The sequence below is a fragment of the Genypterus blacodes genome, unplaced genomic scaffold (assembly GCF_046128005.1).
Source record: "Genypterus blacodes isolate CSIRO-AG114 ecotype Tasmania unplaced genomic scaffold, CSIRO-AGI_Gbla_v1 ptg000036l_1, whole genome shotgun sequence".
Taxonomy (NCBI): domain Eukaryota; kingdom Metazoa; phylum Chordata; class Actinopteri; order Ophidiiformes; family Ophidiidae; genus Genypterus; species Genypterus blacodes.
In genome coordinates this window covers 2749310-2774063 of record NW_027466849.1, presented here as the reverse complement: position 1 = coordinate 2774063, position 24754 = coordinate 2749310, and the positions used below count along the sequence as shown (strand labels likewise).

Genomic DNA, 24754 nt, shown 5'->3' with positions numbered 1-24754 from the left:
GCAGTTTGAAGATATTCTGTCTTCTCTATAATCATCAACAGCATCATCAGCACCACCAACATCATCAAAAGTCAACTATGGTTATGATTTACCGAGCAACAATAACACCATGCTTGTTTCTGGAGGCAAAACTTTGTAACATACGGTCAGATGGTGTCCCCACTTTATATTGTCTTTCGTTTTAATCAGTTCAATGCGATGCGTGGCCATGTGACAAAAACAGCGCCCCCCATAGGACAGAAGGGATGGATCTGGCCTGACAGTGACATAGACTTGGTCTCTCTTAAACAGTCCAATGAGTTTACTTTGCGTGCATTCCAAAGTACATCATACGCAACCATTAGTGGTCGGTTTGATTGTTAAGCATTTACAGCTCAGTCCTAATTACAAAATGATATTTATTACTGTTCCAGGTCAAGGAATGTATCAGAGATTGCAGGGCCAGTTGCTAATCATACAGGTAGTTTGATCAAAAACATCGTATAAGACAACAAACAGGAGCATTCAGACCACAGTGGACAAAACATCACTTTAGTGTCCGAGGACGCTTGCGAAAGTCTTTAGGTCTCTCTCGCAAACCGGTCCCCAAAGGAAACTGTCCTTCATATACTTCATGCCTTCTCTGGAATCTGACGGTAGTATGTTTTCATCTTAAATAAAGTCTTTGTTATAGTGTAATCCTTCATTTTATTCTTCATCCTCCTCCTCCTTCTCATCATCTCCACCTTCATCATCATCATCATCATCATCATCCTCATGCCTTGCTCCGGTGCGGGCCGTTAGTCTTTGTTTACAGCGTGGGCTTCCAGCCCCTCTGGGTCACCTAGGTTATGGTTGTTAGGGTGGTTAAGGTCGTTGTTAAGGTGGTTGGGGTCGTGGGTCAGCGTGTGGTCATGGGTCATGGGCTGGTCCTCCTCTCCTACCCACAGATGTGCTACGGCCAATAAGAGAACAAGAGGCAGATTAGCACCACGGACCCAACACACACACACACACACACACACACACACACACACACACACTCAGCATTGCAGCATAATGTGAGCTCAGCATGAGTTCAAAGCCATTAAAGTTCCTGTTTAGTCCTGAAGACATTTTGCTGAACGTCCAAGTGAACATCTGTGCTTTAGAGTCTCTGGTGGGCAGTGAGAATGATTCACCCTCAGGCTCATGATGTCGCGGATCACCTGTGAGCGTCGTCACATGTTATTAAGAGTCACGTGAATACAGACGCAGATGGATCTGAATCTGGCCATGACCAAACTGTCGACATAAACCTAAAACATCAGAAAAGCTCTTTTAATGACGACTGTGTTCCTATCTTAAACACATAACTTTAAATAGAAGTCAAGGAATCAATGTCAACATTCCTGAGAACACAAATGGCTCTGACATGACTCAAGGGCGTCACCTGCAGGCCCGAGGTGTGAACCACACTCAACATGCCACCACTGACAGAGCTGAAGAAGCTGCACCAATTAGAGGTCAAATGGATTTTTAGGTCTTCAGTGTCAATGTCTTCATCTATCACTGCAGGATATGAAAGTAAATCTAATGAATGCATCAATCTGATCATCTGAGCAAACCATTTAGAATGTTTTGAGTAAATTGGCCTCTGTGGTGTTAAATAATATAAAACAAAAACAAAGGAGAACTTGCAAATAGTTTTCTTACAATTATTTGCCTTTAAATAATTAACTTGTTCCTTATGATATTAGTTAGTAGTATTAGTATCTATACAGGAGATAACAGGATCACCTTCACACGCGATGCAACCTCACATTAGCACAATCTAAGCACTTTAATGGGCAGTTGTATGCATGTAACATTTAATTAGAAAAGTTTTTTTGGTTTTGTTTATTGTGCTTTGTTGTCAACTCGTTAAAATTAATTTTGTCCTTCTATGCTGAGCAGATTTGTCTTCATCTCTACTTTCATCATTGGTATGATAATTTGCGGCAACACTTTCATTTTAAATTGTTTCACACCGAACGTTGTCCATGTCCTGCAGTACACCGCTCACGAGGCGAGCTCAGCCTCCATCAGCCTAATACACAACATACAGTAAGATTGCTACATCTGCTGTTTATTCCTGCATAATGTCTTTGTGCATCTTCAGTACACAGAGGCGTGCGCTGCTGTGAGATAGTGACACGGTGCTCAGCCAAATAATCATTTGTAAAATGATATGAGATACTAACACATTATGGATATGACAACTGGAGTAGTTTCGTACTTGTTCCAAGCAAGTTTGTTGGCTCAATAAGTGTGATAGGAAGTGCGACAGTGGGTGAGAAGTGAAGTGAGTAATTCTAATAACAAAGTTTTAAGACTCGGTGAGACAGTAAGAAATGCATAACTGTAATTAGGTCCCACAGCAGCGGCCACTAAATAATACAACTCGTGTCCCCCTCACTTGCCCGCCCCCCCCTCCTTCTCTACGCTTTCATTCCCTCAGCAACTTCTCAGAAAATTATTCTGTAATAAAACGCCACCGAAACACATTTGCATGTCATGTTCTTTTAAAGTGGCGTTATGAATCTGACAAAACCAAATTAAAACATGGGGTTTATCTGAGCAGGGCGTGCGCAAAGACAGAAATGGATATGAAAATGAAAGGAAGTGCGCTGGTAACAGAGGGAAAATAAAGAGCTAATAACGCGATAATACATCTCTTAGATTCACCGCTGAGTAATAACTCTGCTGCTGCCTCCGCCCCACATCCCGATGCATCCAACATTTATACTTTAGCTCGCATGGATGCTTCTGCTTTTAATCCTCCATCCAATCTTCCTAATGCACACTTGAAATATCTTAAACCATACAAACAACACCAGAATGAATAATAACTCTATAATCTTTAATAAATAACTCGGTCTCTGTTGTAACCGAGCACACATTTGCACCACAGCGGAGATAAGATGACGAGTTCATTTCCTGCTTTCACCACAAGATGGCAGACTAAACTAATGAATAGAGACTACAATGCCTGTTAATCACCAGCAGCAGATTCAGCTTTTTATGTCTAATACATCTCTATCTTTGAAATCGCGACTAAACAAGGAGCTGATGTATTCACACACACCTTCGTCGGACTTCATTAAGCCTTCGGATGTGCACATATGTCATCTATTACATATGGAACCGTTTCTGCTATTTTACATCCCAGGAAATGGCGAGATCAGAATAAAGGTAAACAAAGTTTGCCGGTTTGCAGCTTTAAAAAAAAGTGTCTAGTCTCTCCCCAAGGGCACTTCCTGCCTTTGACTTCCCTGTAAGGAAACTTCCTGTAACGAGCTCCAGATTAGGCCCCATATTTGATTTTCACTGTTCATTAACTAAGCCACCTGGAATGTTATTATTTAAGCACGGTGCTCCTTTTCCCCAAACAACTGCCACTGCGAAGGGGGAGAGATTTCCTCGCCAACTTTATAGATTTAGCATAACTTCCCCTCGCAGTTTTTAATTTCCCATTCGGGCAGGCGGCAGATGCACCTCACAGACACACAAAACCTGCCTGGCATTCATTTATCACATGAATGCAAAGCTTATCTGTTTTTGTTTTCTTCTGCGTCTCTGATCTTTCTCGGGTTTTTTGCTGCATCGTCGGCACCGTGTTGGCAATGATACTGATGCGATGATGTGATTTTGCAAAAAACAGTACACTTAAAAAAAAAAGAGATCAGACGCCTCGGTAAGGAAGCCGTCACGTCAAATCAGAGCAAAGCGAGCGTGGAAACAAAACGTCTGTATCCCTTTACGAGGAAGCCGGGAAGAGTAAGTGCGCCCTCTCGTGGTGTGCGGGGAGATAACAGATGGAAAGAAAGGAGAGAAGGCCTAGGAAAGGCAAACATATGGTGTGAGGACACATAGCTGCATGATCCATCCACTGTTAATACATGTGTCATGCTTAACAGAATGGATAAATGGGAAGGAGGATGGAACAATGGCTTTCCACTGCACTCTGAGCATGTGTCTGAGGCCGCCGTGGGATACCGTGGACTATGTGTGTGTATGTGTGTGTGTATGTGTGTGTGTGTGTGTGTGTGTGTCTGTGTGTGTGTGAATAAGCATGAGCGTGTGGTCTCTGAGGCTTCACCTGACATTAATAGCAGTCTGTGAAAACATCACACAATAGGCACTCGCCAAGTGAAGGCTGGCATTTTGCAGTGCAACACTCTCTCTTCTATTCTTGTAGCTGTTACTGTGGCACGTTTGTGGCAGCGTTTTCTGGATATAAACGCTCGTGCAAATGAATAAGAAATGGCGCCGCTTCTGTTCTAGAGGATTCTTGGCGCCACAGGATTGTAAAATAGACTGAGCTTATGTATATATTATTCAATTCAAACCTCATAATAGTCCTGTTGTCCCTCATCTTACGGTGAGACAGTGATGGAGGAGGAACTTCACTTAATAAAAGCAGAAATACCACGAGGGAACGTATTCAAACAAACTAAACAATAAAAGGTTTTAATGCGGCAAAATTGTGAGAATATTTTGTGACGGTTATTAAAACCAAGACCGAATGTGATTTCAGGGTGGGTACTTACTGTCCATGCTGTAAACGCTCCAGTAGGACATAAAAGTAAACAAGTATCAGATGTAAATGTCATAGTTGTGAAGAATGAAGACTGTTAGTGTTTAATGATAAAAACTGGGATATGAAACAAAACCTGTAACTTTCAGCTAAAACTAATTGAGAAATAAATTCCCAAAATATTTAAAAAATTCAAATGTCCCACATGAGAGCCTTTATCTTCAATTTTGTGAATATGTGTGCCTCCAATCAGTTGCAGACTCTTGGTAATCTATAGTAAATGTTCGTTTCCCTCGCCCCTGCAGCTTTCACACACCAAGCTGCAGGAGATGTCGTCGCCTCCAGACGCTGCTGAACGATGTGGGATATTTACTCAGTGGCGTGTTACTGCATATTTACGCTCAAAAGCAGCTTGTGTGTGACGCGTCATCCCGTCAGGACACACACTCGCGCCGACCGTGCAGGAGTTTGGAAGCTTTTGGTCCTCTGTAGCACTGGAGTCCAGGCTGCCCCCTTTTTTTGTAAACGGAGAAGAAAGTTTGCTCTGGTCTGTGCGGCGGCCCCCTTTGTTGGCACTCACCGGGCGTCCGGGCCTGCTTGCACTTGCAGAAAGTGTTGTTCTTGGCACGGCCCTGTCTCATTGTAAAGCCCAGTATTTATAAATATGTAAATATGAGCAGCACCAACCTCATAACACGGCCCTGCTTGCATACGCCGAGGAGGAGCGGCGAGGAAGTGAGTGCAACCCCCCAACCCCCTCCCACCCTGCAACCCCCCCACCCTTCTAAAATTGTATTTTTAGATGGTTTTAATGAACACAGGATGTTTATAGTTACCATTCCCTGTGATTCGCACAAAAGACTCGAAAAATCCACATCCACCCTTCCCACCCGACTCTCTCCCTCCCTCCCCCAATCCCTCAAAGCACTACTAAAGAAGAAGAAGAAGAAGAGGAAGAAGTCGAAATAGGGAGAGGGGGGTGAAAAAAGCAAATTTGCTGTGAAATGCAGCAGGTTTGTTGTGCGCTCAGTCTGCTCTCTGCTCAGATCCAGATTAGACAAACAGAGTGTGTGCGTGTGGTGTTGAGGTGCAACAAAAGAGTGAGGAAAATTCCCGTGTTCAGGCGGAGAGAGCGGGCATGCGAGAGAGAGAGAAAGGGAGAGGGAGAGAGAGAGAGAGACATAGAGAGAGAGAGGGAGATATGAGACAGCACAGTGAAAAGGTTCCTCACCTAAACCACATCAAGGCAGAATGCAATTTGTGTGTTATTTCGGTTTTTGTGTGTTTTTTTAAGTTGCAAATCGATACATGTGAGAGGGGGGGGGGAGAGACGGAGAGAGAGGGGGGGAATGTCACCTGTCTGTGATAACGTGTTCTGACTTCATGTCAAACTCATTTCCCCTTTACCAACTCAAGTTTTGATTCCCTGCAAACTCTGGGCTGTGACGCAAGGTGATATACATTCATATATAAATAAACATAAATAGAAAGATGGAGAAAGCAAATGAGAAGTAAAAAGAATGATTGCAGTTGTGAGGGCAGAGGAGGGGAGACAATGAAGTGAACATTAGTGGCCTCTGTCTGACTGTCTCTTTCTCTTTCTCTCTCTCCTCCTCTCACTCTCTCTCTCCCCTTCTTTCTCCTTCCCTCCCTCTCCCTCTCTCTCCCTCTCTCCCTCTCTCCCTCTTTCTCCTCCTCTCCCCCGTCCTCTCTCTCTCTCTCTCTCTCTCTCTCTCTCTCTCTCTCTCTCTCTCCCTCTCTCTCTCTCTGTCTCCAAAACTGTTTCTGAGGCTAAAAGATTGCCGGCTTGATAATACCTCCACCGAGCAATTTAAGCCCAAACACTCTGATGCTACAATCTGTCTTCTCTGCCTGATAGCGCTTTTCTCCCCTCTCCTCTCCAAATTACTTTCTTTCATATCTAATTATATTTGCTAATGATCTTATAAGAGAATAATGGAATGTGCTTGATCTATTACCTTTTTTTTTTTTTTTTTTCAATACATAAATACAATGCGGCGGGGGAGGAAGGGGGGAATGACTATTGGAGACAGGAGGAAATGTTTTTTTTTGTGTGTAATGTTTTTGATGAGAGGGGAAAATGAAGCAGGGAGCTGCAGGGTCATTAATGGGCGATGAACGCAGAGGTCATCTCTCACATTCACTTTGACATTTCTCTCATCTTGACGTGCCGAAACACAATCACAACCTCATCGCCCGCTCCCGCCCCCCCGCCTCCGCCTCCCCCTCCTCCTCCATTTCCTCTTCACTTTCGCTCTTCTTTCGCGTCGGTAATCATCCAGATCTCACCCTCGCTCTCTTTCAACTTCTTCAAGTGCTTCTAACTTCCCAAAGTGTTTGACATCAGTTGTGCGTCACTTGTTTATTCACGCTGAAATGGTTCTTTGATGGTCCAGGTTCTCATGAATTCTTTTATTTCACATGAAACAATGATGTAAATGCGAATACCTGCTCACTTAGCATTTCGCTTGTTTGTCTATAAATGTTTCTGTGAGTTACTGTGTGTGTTTTACAGGTTGGAAAGGAGATGGTTCAATAAACTTCTCCAAATAAAGTATGTGTTGTTCAAATATGAGTCTTGATCATTGTGTTGTGTGTCAGTAAAGGTTTGTAAAGGGGCCGTGCAGGTCAACAATGGCGTTCATGAATGGCGACATTTTTTCAAGTATAACGACTTGAACAATCAGGCTGTTGACTGAATGTTCAAGCTCTTAAACTTAAAAGGTCAGGCGCCTTTCTGAATCTTTCCCTCATTTAATTTCATCCCAACACACCAGGACTTATTTTGGTGAACAGGTACATATACAGTAGTTTCTATTTGTAGTCATGTAAGGGTGGAGGAAATGCTGGGTGAAGCTTGAGTTTGACTCCTTTCACATTTCCAACTTACTGAGTGAGACAAGCAGCAGTGCAGAAAAAAGATAAAGAATGAAACAAGTGTATAAAGCAAAACAAAATCAACATTCCAAATGATCACAGTGTCTCAGACAGACACAGAGGTGAGTGGCACGACAGCACGGATGCTATTCTGGGATATGAACACATATACCGCAGAATGTGGTGTACTGAACACACACACACCAGAGGAGGAATCGGATAAGATGTATACATGTTGCTTACTCTGATGTCAATAATCTTTATACTTTAGTTTGAAAGCGCATTCACAACTTCCCTGATATTCAGTTTCTGTGTGATCCGCTGAGTTCCGTTTAACAGCAATTCCAAATTTTCCAAACGACAGCTTTTTGGACCTCATTGACACTGAATATTTCTTTTCCGCCTCTGTTGCCAAACTTCTGTCCCGTCTGTCTCTTTAAACCTCCTCTCTGTCCTCCACTCTTTCTCTCTTCCCCTTCTCTGTCATTTTTCTCCCCCCTACACACACCACACACACACACACATTCACAGGCCCTGGGACAAGCCCCGCCATGACAGGCACTCTAAACCCCCGCATTAATGGAAGGAAATGGCATTCGATCCCCGTTTGATCTCCTAATCATTTCTGCTGAAATGATAATTAGTGCCCTTCCAATCCTCCCACAGAGGTGGAGAAAGGGTTGGACCGAGGGGGCGGGCGGGTAAATACATAAATAGAAAAAAGAGAAGAAAAAGCTCTTGTTTGCTTTTTAGACCCCCAAATGACATCTCTGTCACCAGCCGGGACATATTCATGACCAACAAGTGCTTTCCTCCGTTGCCAATTTCCCATCCCGAACACAGACAAGTGTATATAAATGCACACTCAGACACACAGAGACACAGCGCCTGGCGACTGCTGTCTGTGATTCTGTTCAGCTGACATAATCCTGATTGATTCGTTCAGCAGATAAAAACTGGGTCCACTTCTGCCCTTTTTACTAGGGGGGCTGGAACATAATACGGCCTTTTATACAGCAACAATGTAACATAATGGCGTTGGAATGTGCAGGGGGGAAAAAAAGGCCACATCTTAAATGCTTGTGACACACTGTGCTTTGAAAACGCTTGTAGTCTAATGTAAAAGAGATGGAGAGGAAAAAAAAAATCATTAAGCTGCCAGATTACCCATGTGCCCCGGTGCTAACAAGGTCAAACCAAGTCTGTTGTGTTTGGAGCCCTTGTTTTCTTTCTCTCGCTTTTTGTGTGTGTGTGTGTGTCTTCTGTGTGCGCCCGTGTGCGCATTCCTAACTTTGTGTGTCTGCCATTGTGTACCTTGACGTCGCCTTCATGTTCGCACAACAAAATCAAGGATTTGAGCTCTCGGGTTTCTAAACCGTTGCTCCAATATGTCTATTTCTGAGAAGGGAAGCTATTGTTTAGGGGACAGGAAGAGGTGAGGTCATCTCATCTCTCATCTCATCATCAGGCTCCTTTTTCTTTTTTTTTTTTTTTTAAACTTGTGTTTGCACGAACTAACATCCTTCCGTCGTTCCCCGAGATAGCAGCGTAGGCTAAAGGGCACACGGCTGGATGTTTGTAAGAACGCAGCAGCTGCACTATAAGTTTCAAGTCTATGTAAAGAAATATAAACGTCTATCTTTGTAAACCTGTGGCTGAGCAGGGGTGTCACACACACAATGTAGCAGGGGGGCAGAGTCCCACAACAACCGTCCTATAAGTAGTTACAAATCACTTTCTATAACCTCTAAACTGTGTTATTTAATAGAGAAACTATTAACACACAAAGGCTTCATCAGAGGAAATTGTCAACTACATTTCTAATCTGAGAAAAAAAAGGAAAAACTCCTGCCTTCGTCTACTTTTATTATTTTTAAATCAGTCAGTTTCAGTTGTGAACATTTTCCGCATGTACACGTTAAGTATTTTCACAGCTGATTTTGTGGTAGCGTCATTGCCAGAGTTGGACTTGCTTGTACACCAAAAAGAGGTAGAATTCTGTTGTTCATGTTAGAAACAAACGTATCATATGCTGTCCTGACCCTTAGCAGTCAAAATCAAATAGTATCTCGAGGTTCTTGCCGACGTCTAATCTTAGCGCGAACATGCAGGAACCACATGCTTGGTTGATCCTCGCGCCGCTCTTGGCTGCGGCGTGCGTTTTTAAACACGAGCAGGGAGACGGCCCTTCTTGCGTATTAATTGTAGGTGCTAATCTGTAAGCCTCGGCCCTCCCAGGAGCATACAGTGTTATTCGCACTAGCGCAGCAGTGGCGACATATCTGGTTACTAATTCGGCGTGGCACCAAGCCAGCTGAGAAAAACGGAAAAGGAAGAAAGAGTGACGAGGCAGCCGCGTCTGTTGACCGGCTACCGGGACGTGTCTCCAAACCCCACCATTTGTCTGTCATTTCAAAGAGAGAGTGAGATGGTGGGATGGGACAGAGAGAGAGAGAGTGTGTGTGGTGACAGCATATAGGAGATGTACAGTATGTGGATCAGAGAAGGAGGAAGAAGTGTACAGGGGAAACAGCAGCAAATAGGGCAATATTATATAGGGCAATATGCTTATATAGGGCAATGGTTCGACGCGAGTGTGTCGCCCTGCTGAGTCTAAAGCACTCGCAGGAAGCTACAGAATACGAGTCACCTGATTCATCTCGACGTCATCCTCAAATGCAAATAATCAGTACGTTTCCTTGCTTTCCACTCATTTCCTGAGTCACTTATCGCGTATTTCTGTGACTAAACGCCCTTTCAGGCACGCCGTTTGCGGCCCAGAATGACTCATAGAACAAAGCCACAACAATCTGGATGTCCACTTTGCCTTACACCACATTATGAGGCATTTTCAATAAAATAATTCAGGGAGAAATTTCTTATCTGCCTGTGAGATTACTGGATGTTGTTACAAGTTATCGGCGTACGCCTGTTATTACTGGCCGTCAAACGCTGATATTGGATGAACCCTGACTGAGCCTTACTGAGGGGCCAGGCAGTCAACATAAAAGACAAAAAAAAGAAAAGATGGAGACGAGGACGTAATGACAGCGAGAGAGACAGAGACAATAATAGAGATACTGAGACGAGAGAGATTAAGGAGACAGGCAGACAGACGGGCAGACAGAGAGACAGACAGCAGAGTAATGGCGGCCCGGCCCCAGCTATCACAGCCATCATTTATAATCACTGAGAACCTGTCGCTGATGCTCGCTGTTCCCAGGGTGGGGGGTCGGGGGTGGAGGTAGGGTAGAGGGGCACCGGAGTTCTCCCGAGCTTCCGAATGTTACGGATGAATGAAATAATGGCAGAGAACACATGTTTATACTGTATCAAAATAATTTTAGGATTTCAAATGAGAGTCAATGGATCCAAGATGAGGAGTTTGCAGTCACATCTGGCTAATCAGGACTGAGATCAAACTGGATTACAATACAACATATTTACCTTTTGTGAGTTATGTTATGTGAATGCAGGTTGTATTTGAATCTGAGGCGTAAACGTGGCCTAAGGGTCTCACTGTGGTAAATGGAGTCGGAATTAATAACTGTTTTTGTCGGCTTTAGGTGTGTTTGAGCTGTGCAAAATGACAGAAAGACTCAGTATGCTGTATGTGTAACTTTGGGCATTGCTGTGTACAAAATATAGACGGAATCTGAATCAAAACCTACAAACCAGCCACAACACCCAAAATGCAAACAATGTTTTTTCCTTTTTAACCTGCAGATTTCACAGTTTCACCCTGATTCCCCCGTGGTCCTCCTGTATTAGGGTTGAATCATATCCTTATTAAATATTGGATTTTTTCCCCCCCCATGAGCGATAATCTTGTCAGGAGTTTGAATGTTTTAGGATTCACCTAAAATCTCCCACGTCGATCTTTCAGGAGATCTTTTTAATTCAGCGACTGACCTTTGTGCTGAGCTGAAAGGATTTACACCAACTCAGATATCCAGGCACAAAGCATGGCTGAGACGCAGTGAATTATATGTTAGGACATATATTTATTTTAACATCAGATGGCGTTTTTTTGCCAGTGGCGACGCACCACATTTTAGCATTTTTAATTTAGCGAGTTCATTTTTTTTCTGTCTCTCCTCTGTGTCTGTCAATTCTCCCATAACAACGCACACAAACACACACGTCAACACCGCTTATCCGCAATGAAATGAGAGACGTGAGAGAGAGAGAGGGAGAGAGAGAGGGAGAGAGAATGTGGAGCACCTGGCTTCTTTTTAACATGGTTTCTGAGGCTTTCAGTGGTCTCTGATGATTCAACAGTTGCTGCTACAAACATCTGCTGCCTGCTCTTAGCAGATCTCAATTAAGACTCACACAGCCGCCGCAGCCCGCCATTCCTTATTTGTGCTTTTTTTTCTCTTCTTCTTCTTCTTCTTCCCTTTTCTCTTTCTCCTCCACATGTGCCAGGCGAGGCGAAGAGGCCAAAAGGTTCGACAAAACCCACTCAAAGGAGACATTATGAGGTGGAGAGACAAGGGTGTTGAAATGAAGGCGAGAGGAGTTGAAGGTGCTGGCGAGGGATTTGAAAGAAAAAAAAGATGAATTTTTGCCAATGTTGGCAGTGCTTTTAAGAAAATGAAGAAGAAGAAAAAAGGAGCGGTGGCATGCAGCAACAACAAGCAGCAGCCTTAAGACCCCCCTTACCCCCCCATACACACACACACACACACAACAGAGCTATGTGAATTAGCATTTGTCTCTTTCCTCTGTCTTTTTTTAAAGACACCCAAAAGAAAGAGAAGAAGAAGAGTGTTGATATGATTATGTAAATGTAAACAGGATTTCCTGCCGACTAGAAGCCGTCTTTCTCTCTCCCTCTCTCTCTCTCTCTGACCCGTTCTCCTTGCAAATCTTCCATTTAAGACAAATTCCCCTGGGGAGGCCGCTCCGCCGTTACTTAACGGGATAATTATGATATACGAAACCTTTCCAAGATCAGTCCCCCCCCCCCTTCCTCTTCCTCCTCCTCCTCTCTGCCTTCTTCCCGAATCTCTCTCTCTTTCTGTCATTTCCTCTCAGGCCATTTCTCTGCTCGCTTCCCTCAATGCTTTCTGTTCTGCTCTCTGTCCTGTCCATCGATTTGTCCCCGAGCAAGTCTGAATTACCAGTAACACCACAGACTCGGGGTTGACCGATATGGGTTTTTAATGATGCCATTATTTTTGGTTCGAAGCTGCCAAATATTGAATGGCTGCCATGTTTAATATCTTTAAAATTCGACCATTATCATGCTAAGACATTCTGCAGTTTTCTAAGCAGAAGTTTAATTATCGTCACTGGAAATGCCCATGAAGCGTTCGCCACCATTTGCTTGAACTAACTAATGAAATTCTTTTGGGGTTAACAGTTCTTTTAAAGCAGAGCAACTCATCTTATTTACTATATGGCAGGGGGGCTAATAAAATGAAGAATTAATTAATAAAGGGACATAAATTGCACAGAAAATAAAAAAGTCTTTGTGCCGTTTGCCAAACTGTTTCTAAATAGCCGACAGTCAGAGGTGGATGACATCATTTAGTAATATAACCTTTTTATTTAGCAATAAGCAGACATGAATATTTTAGCTTCTGAGCTCAAACCGAAATTATCCTTAACATTATTTGCAATACTGAATAAACACAAAAACCACATGGACTATTGCATCTTTTGCAATAAAAATAAATGAATTAATTGTTTTTAATCAGCTTTTACTTACAGCTTCAGTGAGTATACCAAAGATGTATATGCAGCAAAAATGTGTAAAGTTATGCGTTTATTAACACTTGAATATTGCAGTTTTATCTTATTTGATTTGATTGTATGTGAGAATACAGACAGACTGTCTTTTCCTATAAGTCTCTCTTGGACCTGAGGAGCATGACCTCACGATGAAAGAACGGAGCAGGAATCACTTTATATGCCACATATTCATCTGTTATCCCATTATGTGGTGTGCGAGTGACTGTGTATGTGAGTGTGTGTGTGTGTGTGTGTGCGTGTTATCCATAATATACCGCGCAAACTCTTTGATCTCTTGCAGCAAAAACACACTTTTGATATCAAGACTCGGAAATGAAAAAGAGCGAGCGCAGAAATCACACTGCTCCAAACATTTCATAATGTAGACGTACAACTTAATTGCAACTCTCCGTGGTTGTTTGGTTCCTTATTTACTCCCACAACTTTGTTACAGAGCCACACGTCAAACTATTTACGCGCTGGTGTAAGCACTTAGGGCTACGACTCTTTTCGCTTGACAACGGCCATAAACAGAGGAGAGCGAGATCAAAAGTGTTCGTCGAGACCAAGACAGATGACAGATATGGCGAGAGATTTTCCATGATCTTCTGCGCACATGGGGGGCTTCAAGGGAACCAGTGGGGGAGACTAAAGAAATGAAAATCAAATAAAGAGGGGTTTTTTTCCACACAAGGTAGTGTTTCACAAGAGGCCCGCCAGAAACTTTCTCTGACTTTTATCTCCGTGTCCCCACATTCCATAACGTGACAAATCAATGTTTTACTGCCAAACTGGGTGCGAGAAGGCGGAGGGACGATGCTGCTTGTAATAAGGCAAAGTCAGAGTGTTATTTTTCACACTCGTGGACCAGACGTTTGTCATGATCATTTGCCTGTGTGCTCGTCTTATTGGAAGCTCATAAATTACACAAAGGGAACTAAAGCCTGCAGCTTCCTGTATCTTCTCTCTGACCTTGAATCAGTGCTGATATGTTTGGTAAAAAGTGGCAAAATTAAGTTTCCGATGTGGTGAATTTGGTGTAATATGCCTCTCCGGGGCTCCTTAGTATGAAGAAGAACTTTCCTTGTCTGGTAACTCCTTGTTGCCATCATCGATCCAAATATCACGTGTGCGTCACGTTGCCACTGCAGACTTTTTGTTTGGTTTCATTCACTACTTCCTCGGCTGCCGGAGCAACAAATCTAAACTGGCCGTCTGTCGTATAAACAAAGATAATTCTCCTTTGGACGAACTCCTTCTCAATCTTCTTCACCTTCTTTCTTTATATCACCTAATAAACTGAATAATAAGCCTTATACTTGCTTGCCCTTTTTATGGATCGTACACCTCTTTTTCACCGCCGCCTCTACAAACAGGAAGGAGTGCAGTACTTAGCATGAACTCTTCCTCTCTAGGACATGTTCACCCCTATCTGCGCCTTTTTGAAGACTGAAGAGCAACAAAAACTAAATCATCACCATGTGCTTAAAAATGGGAAATTACACGCAATCTTATCAGAGTTTAAAAAGACAAACTCGACGTTATTCACTTTTGACTTTGATGTGTAAAGAATTAATAAACGTACATTCCCTGCCCCCGTCCTCCTCCTCTACCATTGTTTTGCTGGCAAAATCCATAACATTTCTTTTGTTCCCCTCCTTTCTGTAAGCTCCACGCTCTTATTTTCCCAAGGCCGAGAAACTTCAGACATGAGAACCCCTGATATAAAACCAGGGAAATTTACCTGGGATTAGCAGCCATTGACAAATAACCTTGGTGATAGATGCACAGTAGATTTGGTTCAAAGCTCTCCCGGCAGCCTCAAAAGAGATTAGTTCACTTCTTATCAGGTCAGCCGCGTCGTCTGGGAAATGTGTTTAAAGTCACATTGATTTATTGAAAGATTCCCCAATAAGAAGATATCTCTTGACTTAAGGAGTGTGAGTGCGCGCTGGCTGCAGAGGTGTGTGTGTGTCATGTGAATGTGCGCCTCAAATAAATTACCCTGCCTGTTCAAGCTTAAACAAAAAAAGAGAGAGAGAGAGACCTCCACACAAAAGACGTTTTCAACAAACGAACGCTGCGATTCAAACCTAAAAAAGCACTTGGAGATAACTACTGCTGAATACTGCCACTGGAGAGACATTCCCTCTCCCTTTTTAGGTCTCCCTCTCTCTCTCTCTCTCTCTCTCTCTCTCTCTCTCACTCTCTCTACCCATTTACCCCATGCTGGTAGTGCTGCTGAAAACAGTGATTGTACAGTGGTGAGACACAGAGCGACGCTGACAAGGAGGTATAATAAGGCCTCTTTGTTCCCCAGAGAGAGAGAGAGAGAGAGAGAGAGAGAGAGAGAGAGAGAGGGAGAGAGAGAGGTAGATATAAAAAGAGGGGGGAGAGAGAGAAAGGAGAGAGAGCAGCTTTCATTTACACCATTACCTTCTTAAGCATCATTATCAGGCCAAGGAGAGGAGGACTGTGGGAAAACGGGCGGGGCGGCCAATGAGGGAAAGAGCAGATCTGACATGTCACTCAACAGATCCATCTCAATTCATCTCTCTCTTTCCCTCTCTCTCTCTCCTGGGGCTCTCTGCCTGTTAGTTCCCAAATTTTAACGTGTTATTTTGTCATGTTTTACCTCCACTTTAGTCTCTTGCCCAACTTTTCTCTATTTCTGTCTCATCCCTCCTTCTCTTCCTGCCTTCATCCGCATACCTCCATCCTCTCTCACTATCGCTCTCTCTCTCTCTCTCTCTGTTTCCAATGCTTCCTTGTGCTTCTCCGTCTCTCGCTCCCGCTGTTTGCTTTTAACTCTTGAGGTCATCCGGGACCCCCGGGCAGCCGTCCCAGAATGCCGAGCCGGCTAACGTCCTGCAGAGTTGCCTTCTGGACGGAGCGGATAACCGAGCCAGGACTCGTTCAGCGCTTCGGACTCCACCACCACCGCGCCGGAGAAGGAGAGAGTTCTTCAAAAGGTTCTTTTGGACCGCATTGGCGGTACAGAATCATAAATACGACACGTATACGATTACCACCTTCATCTGTAGACATTTTTCTTCTCTCTTTTCTTTTAAACTGCTCTGCTTGGGCAACACAAACTGAACCGGAGCTCTCGGAGTTTCTGGCAGGCAGGTGGTGTAAGGAGCAAGCAGATGCCAATGAAATAAATCACTTCCAACATGTTTATCATTTCTTGGTAATGACAAAGGAGGAAGGAGGAAGGTAATATCCTCATTATGTCAGCAAGCAACATGGTTTATGAAATGCATTTTTAATTCTGACAAACATCCATCTATCCTGCCACACGTCCATCCATCCATTTTCTTTACCGCGTTTATTCTGTTCGGGGGGGAGTCGTGGACTGGGGCATATCCCAGCATGCACCGGATGAGGGGCTAATTTTCAGGCCGACTGGTGGGAAAAGGAGCTCTGGCACCAGGACAAAGGATTTGTGGCTGTCACTTATTTACATGCATCAATGGACAAAATGGGTTTTATGATTTAGTTCTGATCACTTGGTTGATACATTCAAATAGATTTTTAGGTAGAACCATTTGCGCTTGGTGTTAACCTGATGTTGTGTAAAGTAGTACGGAACACACACTACATTTTGAGCTGTTGTAGGACGATTTGACAACAGGAAGTCCTAATGTCCTCGTGTGTCACACATGTATCTGCTCTCAAAACGAGACTAAACATTCTAAATGACACAACACTGCCCTTGCAATGACACCGCCTTCATCAAAACAAATCAAAGATGATGAAATTTAGTGACACACACACACACAAACACACACACACACAAACACACACACACACAAACACACACACACACACACACACACACACAATGGGAAACACAATATGTCTGAAGGCTGTCACTGACTCTGCCAACATTCACCCTTTACTGAGTTGCGTCCATGTTAACGGAAAGGTCAGCACTTAATCGAGAGACGTTTGTTTAGTTTTAACCAAGCTGTGACATTCCAGGCAACAGGTGGCACTTTGAGGAAGACTTTGGACAGATTATAAATCCTGTAAACACTCTCAGAAGCTGGAAGGCAGCAACATGCATCTGACAATCCAGAATAGCGACAGAGTTCAGAGGAGTTAGAGCGCGAGGCCCCCACCAGGCGTCTCTTTGCCGGCTGCTCAGGTGGAAAGCTGTGATAAGCGACGGGCTTGTTGCCTGAGTAGTTCGACGACTCACAAGAAAAGTACGCAAACGACATAGCCGGTCCTCTATAGAGTGGACGGGCAACAACACGATGACAGCAAATCAGCAGTCAGACGTCCATGGTTGAATTTCCCACCACCCCCATCTCCTCTTTCACCACCACCCTGGCGTAGGCAGTGTGGCGACAACAATGATCTCTTGTTCGAATGAAAGGCCACGAGTGTGTGTGTGTGTGTGCGTATGTGTAAGCTTGTGGTTTGTGTGAGATTCTGTGTTTGCCTGTGTGCGTGTGTGTGTGTGTTTGTCTATAAGTGTCCACTCTGTGCTGATAAACAGGGAGCCAGAGATCAATGACATAACAGAGAGAATCAAAAACAATATCACAGCATCAGGGCGTGTGTGTGTGTGTGTGTGTATGTGTGTGTGTGTGTAACATGTCTGCGTTTGTCTGATAGGGGGAGAACGAAAGGATGAGGGGTGAGAGGAGGAAGAGAGGGAGGGGAGGAACGAAGATGGATGGATAAATCATCCATGTATAGACATATATGTTTCCAGATCATTGACATGTATACAGTGAACGTATATGACTTAGATCTTTACATTTATGCAACTTTCAACATACATGTGGCCTATAGGATATCTATAACACAATGGTGTGTCTCTTATATCGCTCCTGAACAGTTGGAACCTACTGATCCCTGCTCAGGAAGCTGGCTCGCCCTGGAGTTAATGTTTTCTGTCGTCAATATCGGGGATCAGTCAGTGAAATCAGCCAGTTTGAGCTTAAAACTTGAAGCTATACATTGTAAAAGTCAAATGGAAGAAAGTTTTTTGTTCTTCTCATCCTCAAAGATGCAGATGTGTGTCTGTGTTCCCACCTCTGTTTATCAGAGAGAGACGGCGAGGACAAGAGACGTATAGGTCTCGGCACAAAGTCGTCGTCAAAGTGCGTCCGGCTGGCCTGCATCAAACACAGCCCAGCACAATGATATCGACAGAATGTCAAGAACAACAGCGACTGATGGGGAGTGTGTGTGTGTGTGTGTGTGTGTGTGTGTGTGTGTGTGTGTGTGTGTGTGTGAGCAGCGTGATTACACCGGCGTATCTCTGTGTGTATGCCTCATCAAAAACAAAGAAATCCAAATACACACTCACGCGTACGCATGAATATCACTGGCTGTCAGTCAACTTCAAACAATGCAGCTGTAATCTATGATAACATAAATACGAGCAGCTGCAGGGAGATGGAGAGAACAAGAGAGAGAGACGGGCGAATGAGCGAATGAGCGAACCAGCGAATGAGAGACGAGCAAAGGCGGCCTGCTTCTGACCATTAAAGGCAGCAAAAAAAAACTGCTGCGAGGAAAAGGTTGCTGGTCAAATTCCAGCCCGTATGGTAAAATAGTTTTGCCTGACTTGATAAGCACACACACACACACACACACACACACAGGGCTGTGGCCTGAAGCGCGCCGACGTATAAACACACTGAGAACTCCAAATCCCAGAGGCCTGTTCTTCGGTCGCGGGGCTGACTTGCTTCTCATCAATAATCCCGCCTGTCAGACCTCCCTGTCGACAAGGCGCAGAGCTACACGTGCAAAACACACACACACACACACACACACACACACACACACACACACACACACACACACACACACACACACACAGAGCCTTTGATCTCCCCCTCAGTGGATATATTCTATTTCCTCTTTCCATCATCACCTGGTTCTGATTTGGAGGTATGGAAAGGAGTTTTGGATCCATCCTGTCAGTCACATTATCATCTTCCTCTCCTCTGCTGAAACGGCTTTTAAACACACGACTTTTGTTACCTTTTATTACAATTACTGAGTGGCTCCATTCCTGGTAGGGATTGTTTGGGAAATGTTAAGCCCTATTCCTAATCCAACTACACACACACACACACACACACACACATGCCCTCTTTCCTAATAAATACCTCAATTGGTGTGTAACAAATCACACTGCAGGGAACATTTCTCAGTGTGATGCTTTTGATTGTGAATCCAAAAGATGGCAGAGAGAGGGGGGGGGGAGAGAGACAGAGAGAGAGAGAGAGAGAGAGACAGAGAGACAGAGAGAGAGGGAGCGGTAAGAAGGACTGTAATGTAGGAACATTGGCAGGAACAATGTCTAATTTTGACCTCTAGATGGTGCTGATCTTTTAGATGTGTGACTCTTCAGTGTGTGTGTGGATAGACACACGAACACACGCACACACACACATACAGAGAGAGAGAGGAAGAGAGAGAGAGAGAGAGAGCTGTGTGTATGTGTGTGTAAACAACCTGTATATATATTCTACCTGTGTGTGCTGAACACATGCACACCTTTGTTTTTTTACACGTGTGTGAGCCGTTCTGCATTCACGTTGTGTACGTGTGTGTGTGTGTGTGTGTGTGTGTGTGTGTGGGTGTGCATGTGCTTTTTTTTTGCAAGACAATAAAAACATTAATTTGCCCTGAAATCATTTCTGACGTAAATGTAGAGCCGTGCCCATTGGAACCCAGTAATGAAGCATGCGGCATCTCGCCGGCGCCTAATTTGACTAGTTAAATGAGTCCATTACGTGTCTAACAGACAGAGGCAAATCATTTCTGGTCAGTTGAGGCTCACTTACCCGCATCCTGGTGTGGGGAAATGTCTTCGTCTCCAGCTGACTGACTGACTGACTGACTGACTGATCTGGCTCCTTTTCCCTGCCGCTAACGTTTCTCTTCAAATGAAGCTAGGATGTGTGTGATGAAGGCCAAAGAAACAAAGCGGTGTGTGTGTGTTTTTTTTGTCACATGCCGTCAGAGCACATGTGTGGGTTTCACGCATGTGAATGTTGGGAATATAATATAAGCGCTGAGATAATTATCAAATTTGATTTCGTGATACCCGTTTGTGTAATCATATCCTTGTCAACAGTGTTATTTGCCTTCTGACAGAGTGAGAGAGAGGGAGGGAGGGAGGGAGGGAGAGAGAGAGAGAATGAGAGAGGGAGGTAGAGGAAGAGGGAGAGCGAGAGAGAGAGAGAGTGAGAGAGAGAGAGAGAGAGAGAGAGAGAGAGAGAGAGAGAGAGAGAGAGAGGATTAAAATCTATCGAATTATTAAAAGGACTGCCTGCTGTCCATCACTGTCACTTAACACATGTAGAATGTGAAGAGCTGTCCCAGCAGCCACTGGGTGGACATCTGTTACCCACACACACACACAAACACACCCACACACACACACACACATACACACACACAAACACACACACACACACAGACACACACACAGGTACAAACAAAGACACACGTACGCAGTGTGACACCCCAAATTTGTACATTAAAAGAAAGAAAAAGGATTAATTTGTTTATTGTCATCGGAAATCAATGACAGTGAAACACACACACACACACACAACCAACACACACGCGCACGGTGCAGATCACCTGCCGTCTTCCCCCGTTTCCCCCTGGGGGACGGTGACGCTCAGACTTGAACTTGTCTGTACTTGTCAAAATGAACACTTGCAACCTAACAGCTGATGGAGGTTATTCAAACTTCCTGTTTCTCAGCCCTCTGACGCCGCCCATCGTCCTCGCCGATCGGAAGAGGCCCGGCGTGTCAGAACGATCAAAGGCTCCAAACGATTTAACAATTATTTATATCACGATGGTTTCCGATGACGATGCGTTATTAGGGAGTGAAGCGCTTTGTCACGCTGCTCACAGCACAGACATGTACTTTATATTTAACTCCAATGCCAAAATAGAACAGAATAGAAAGCTGATGCACTGATGAACCATTTGTCAGTGTGTATATGTGTGTGTGTGTGTGTGTGTGTGAGAGAGAGAGAGGTAGAGAGAGAGAGAGAGAGAGAGAGAGAGAGAGAGAGAGAGAGAGAGCGAGCAGTGGAAATGATAGATTATCTGGTGTGCCATACTTGGTGTCCAGTCTGGTACAATGTTCCATCAAGCTCTGTACTAAGACATAAGGCTTAGTACACCGATTAGCTATGGAAACATCCAACCTTCTGAACCCTGGACTTGAGGCTTGGCACGTGCATGCTTGTCTGGTGGCGCGCTATTGTGTGTGTGCGTGTGTGTGTGTGTATGTGTGTGTGTGAGTTGCATGAAGCCTGACACGATGTCCTGCTGATTCTTCTGTTGGAAGCGATGAGGTGGCGAGTGACATGCCTGCATCACTGATAGCAGTCTGTCTGAATAGATTCACACCAAACCGTTTGCTGTTTGTGTGCGTATGTGTGTGTGTGGGGGAAGTGGTGGATAGTGTGTGTGTGTGTGTGTGTGTGTGTGGGGGGGGGTGGTCAATTACTGTAAACAAAAAAAATAGAAGCTTTGTAGTTAGTCATGGACAGTCACATTTACTCTTCTTCCAATCGCATATTTTATCTCTCACAATTTGACTTTCTCCCTCGTTCACTGTGCCGGCCCCCCCAGGCACAGTGTGTCAATAATGCTACCAGCTGCTCCACTGCCGCTGCTCTGTGTGTGTGTGTGTGTGTGTGTGTGTGTGTGTGTGTGTGTGTGTGTGTGTGTGTGTGTGTGTGTGTGTGCGTGTGTGTGTGTGTGTGTGTGTGAGAGAGAGCGAGAGAGAGAGAGAGAGAGAGAGAGAGAGAGAGAGAGAGAGAGAGAGAGGGGACAGAGACAGAGAGAGGCCAAAGTCTGGTGGACATAAAGGGCTTAATGTGATAGGTAATTATGTAGTCTGATCTCACATACAGGATTTAAGAGCTAACTATACCAGCCGTCTCCTAGAGACGCATGCAGGCCCGACTATAAATAACTCTGTGCTCTGACTGACAGATAGACGGATAAATAGATTGATAGATACACACGTACATACATGTGCCTGTTAATGGGCACATACGCAATGATGGAGCGTCATAGAAAAATGTGTTAGTGAATAAAAACTCTGTTCATGTTATCGTCTTGTCAGAAAACAGCAACTCACACACATCTGTTCATATTTTAGATAATGTGAATTATAACAATAATATCATAGAATTTGACCTTTAAATGATGTTAAATAGAAAGATCACATTTTTCGCTTCCTGGAATTATAATGTTTTTAGGCTCAGTATGTTCCAAAATGAATAAATCTAATATATTGATCTTACTCGTTGGATTTACTTTTTCTTTTATAAACTACATTTATTTTATACAAGATGCATGTAATGGAATAAAAGTTATATTTATAAAAACAGGTTAAGAAACCAGCATGACAATAATGAAATCCCAAGTATCTGATTGTGTGAGCCGGCCTGTGATGTGGGCGACACGCTGAGATGTAAATATGAAAGTGCACAAATATGAAAGTATATAAATATGAAAGTGTTGCATGCTGGGTACTTTTCACATGAAGGAACAGGGCCGCGTTTATGAAGTCAGGTGGACTTTCTTTTTTCCTCCCGTTTAATCTTTTTGCTCTCTCATGACACCCCAAGCCCCCTCCCCCCTCATCAACTGCTGCCATTCCGGTGCCAGTCCCCCCTCCCACTTCCTCTCTCCCTCCCTTCTTCTTCTTCTTCTGGGGGTGCCGCTGTCGTTCGTGTGACTGTTGATCCTCGCAAAAGAGGACAGATCAAATATTTCTCCTCCAGTGTGCGAGGCTTTCCGCTGGGGCCTCGCTGATATGATGATTGGGGCTGACGGACAGACGGGGGCCCCCAGGTTTTGAAGTCTGAAACAGACAGCGGCGGCTTTGATAGCCTCTGCTTTCCTCGCGCCGGATCACCAAAGACACAAGGCGAAAAAGAGAGGAGCAGAGGAGGAGGAGGCGAAGGAGGAGGGAGGCAGAGCGGGTTAAGGAGAGGGAGGGTGTGAAAGAGAGCGAGATTGAGCGAGGAACAAAAGCATCTGTAGAGTGGTCAGAGCTGGCTGCGGCGACGGCGGCAGCAGCAGCCGTCAGAGGCTTTTTGAAGTTTACATAGCGCCCTCCCCTTCACTTCTTTTCCTCTTTTCTCCCCCCATTCCCACTCCTTCCCTCCCAGAAAGCCTTCTGCTTCCCTGTCCTTGATTGCCTCACTCTCACTTTCTTTTCTGTCTCTCCGCTGCTCTGCTACCCCCCCAGTTAATCCGCCGGGTCAGGGAAACCTGGAGGTTCCCCCAAACCCCCCCCCAACTTCATATAACCCCCCCGTGTCATCGCAGTCATTAACCACCATCAAAGTCTTTCCCAGCGAGCACAACCAGTGAAGGTGAGCTTCTGGCCGATATTTGTTACTTTGCTTAAAACTCCCAAATCACTGCAAGCAATCAATCACACAAACACATACAAGGCAGAGAAGAAGATAATTTTTAACTGTAGGAGCGGAGGGGGACAGACACTGAAGCAACCAGTGAGTGATTTTACTCACATTATAACTTTCCAGGACTACATGAGTAACGTAAATTATTAAGGAGCACTGAGTTCATATACATTTTTTAAGGCTAATTTCTTAATGTTTTTCACTCCAAAAAAATAACCAGCGTGAGAAATGTGTCAATGCCTTGTGGAAAAATATAGGATTACAAAAAATAAAATCCAAAAATAAAGAGTTTAGTTATTGCATTTTATAGAGATGAAAACTACTCTCATAACAAATAGCTTTCTTGAAAAATAATTAAGTAATTTTTTGTGGGTGTAATTGCCTAGTAAAAAGAAATAGAATAGTTGTCGCACCTTTCTATCACTACAATGCAATTACCAATGAATGAGTGAATGATTGAATAAATACTCTGTTTTGATTTACCACACAGGCGTCCTTAAAGAGTTCCTTAAAGCGCTGTAAAAAGAGTTTTATGACATTTCCCCCCCTGCTTATCCTCTACATTATGTACGTTGTAATATGTACAGTAATTATGGGTTGACACCCAACAGATGGCTTTTGTCAGGCCAGGAGAGCAAGAGTTAACCCAATCCCTCCCTTCCTCTCTCCCTCCCTCTCTTCTTTTTAAATGTCTCCCATATAAACAGATTTTGTTGCTGCTTAAAGTGGGCTCAAAATTAAAGCGTATCGTTTTACACACATATTGCATGCATATTACCGAGCCCCAGCTGGTGGCAGGCTGCTCTTAAGAGCCATATGATTAAGTTAGAGGTTGGGGTATCTGATAAGATTCAAGCTCTCTCTCTCTTTCCCTCTCTCTCTCTCTCGCTCTCTCCCCCTCTTTTTCACAGCAAACTTATTAAATGAAGAAAACTACATTATTTTTTCTGAGTGTATGTGTAATTATTGTCACACACCTGTGACTCCCTGCCATCCACGACAGGGAAGAAGAGAAGGGAGAGCGAGCGAGAGAGGGATGATGATGGGAGGGAGGGGGCTGGTGGTTGAGGAGAAATGTCGTTGGGAGCAGCGGGAGTCCTCGTTGCAGGAAAAAAAGGGGGGAGGATAAAGA

At 44.1% G+C, this 24754-nt stretch overlaps 1 protein-coding gene across 1 annotated transcript in view; it reads right to left on the bottom strand.

Moving 5' to 3' along the window:
* Positions 1 to 259: 259 nt before the first annotated feature.
* The window catches only part of znf536 (zinc finger protein 536), an 87325-nt gene continuing 62830 nt past the window's right edge, over positions 260 to 24754 (bottom strand). The window contains exon 5 of the mRNA XM_076146983.1: positions 260 to 934. Within this exon, the coding sequence (XP_076003098.1) occupies positions 780 to 934 (155 nt within the window). The 3' untranslated portion in view covers positions 260 to 779. The remainder of the gene's footprint in view (positions 935 to 24754) is intronic.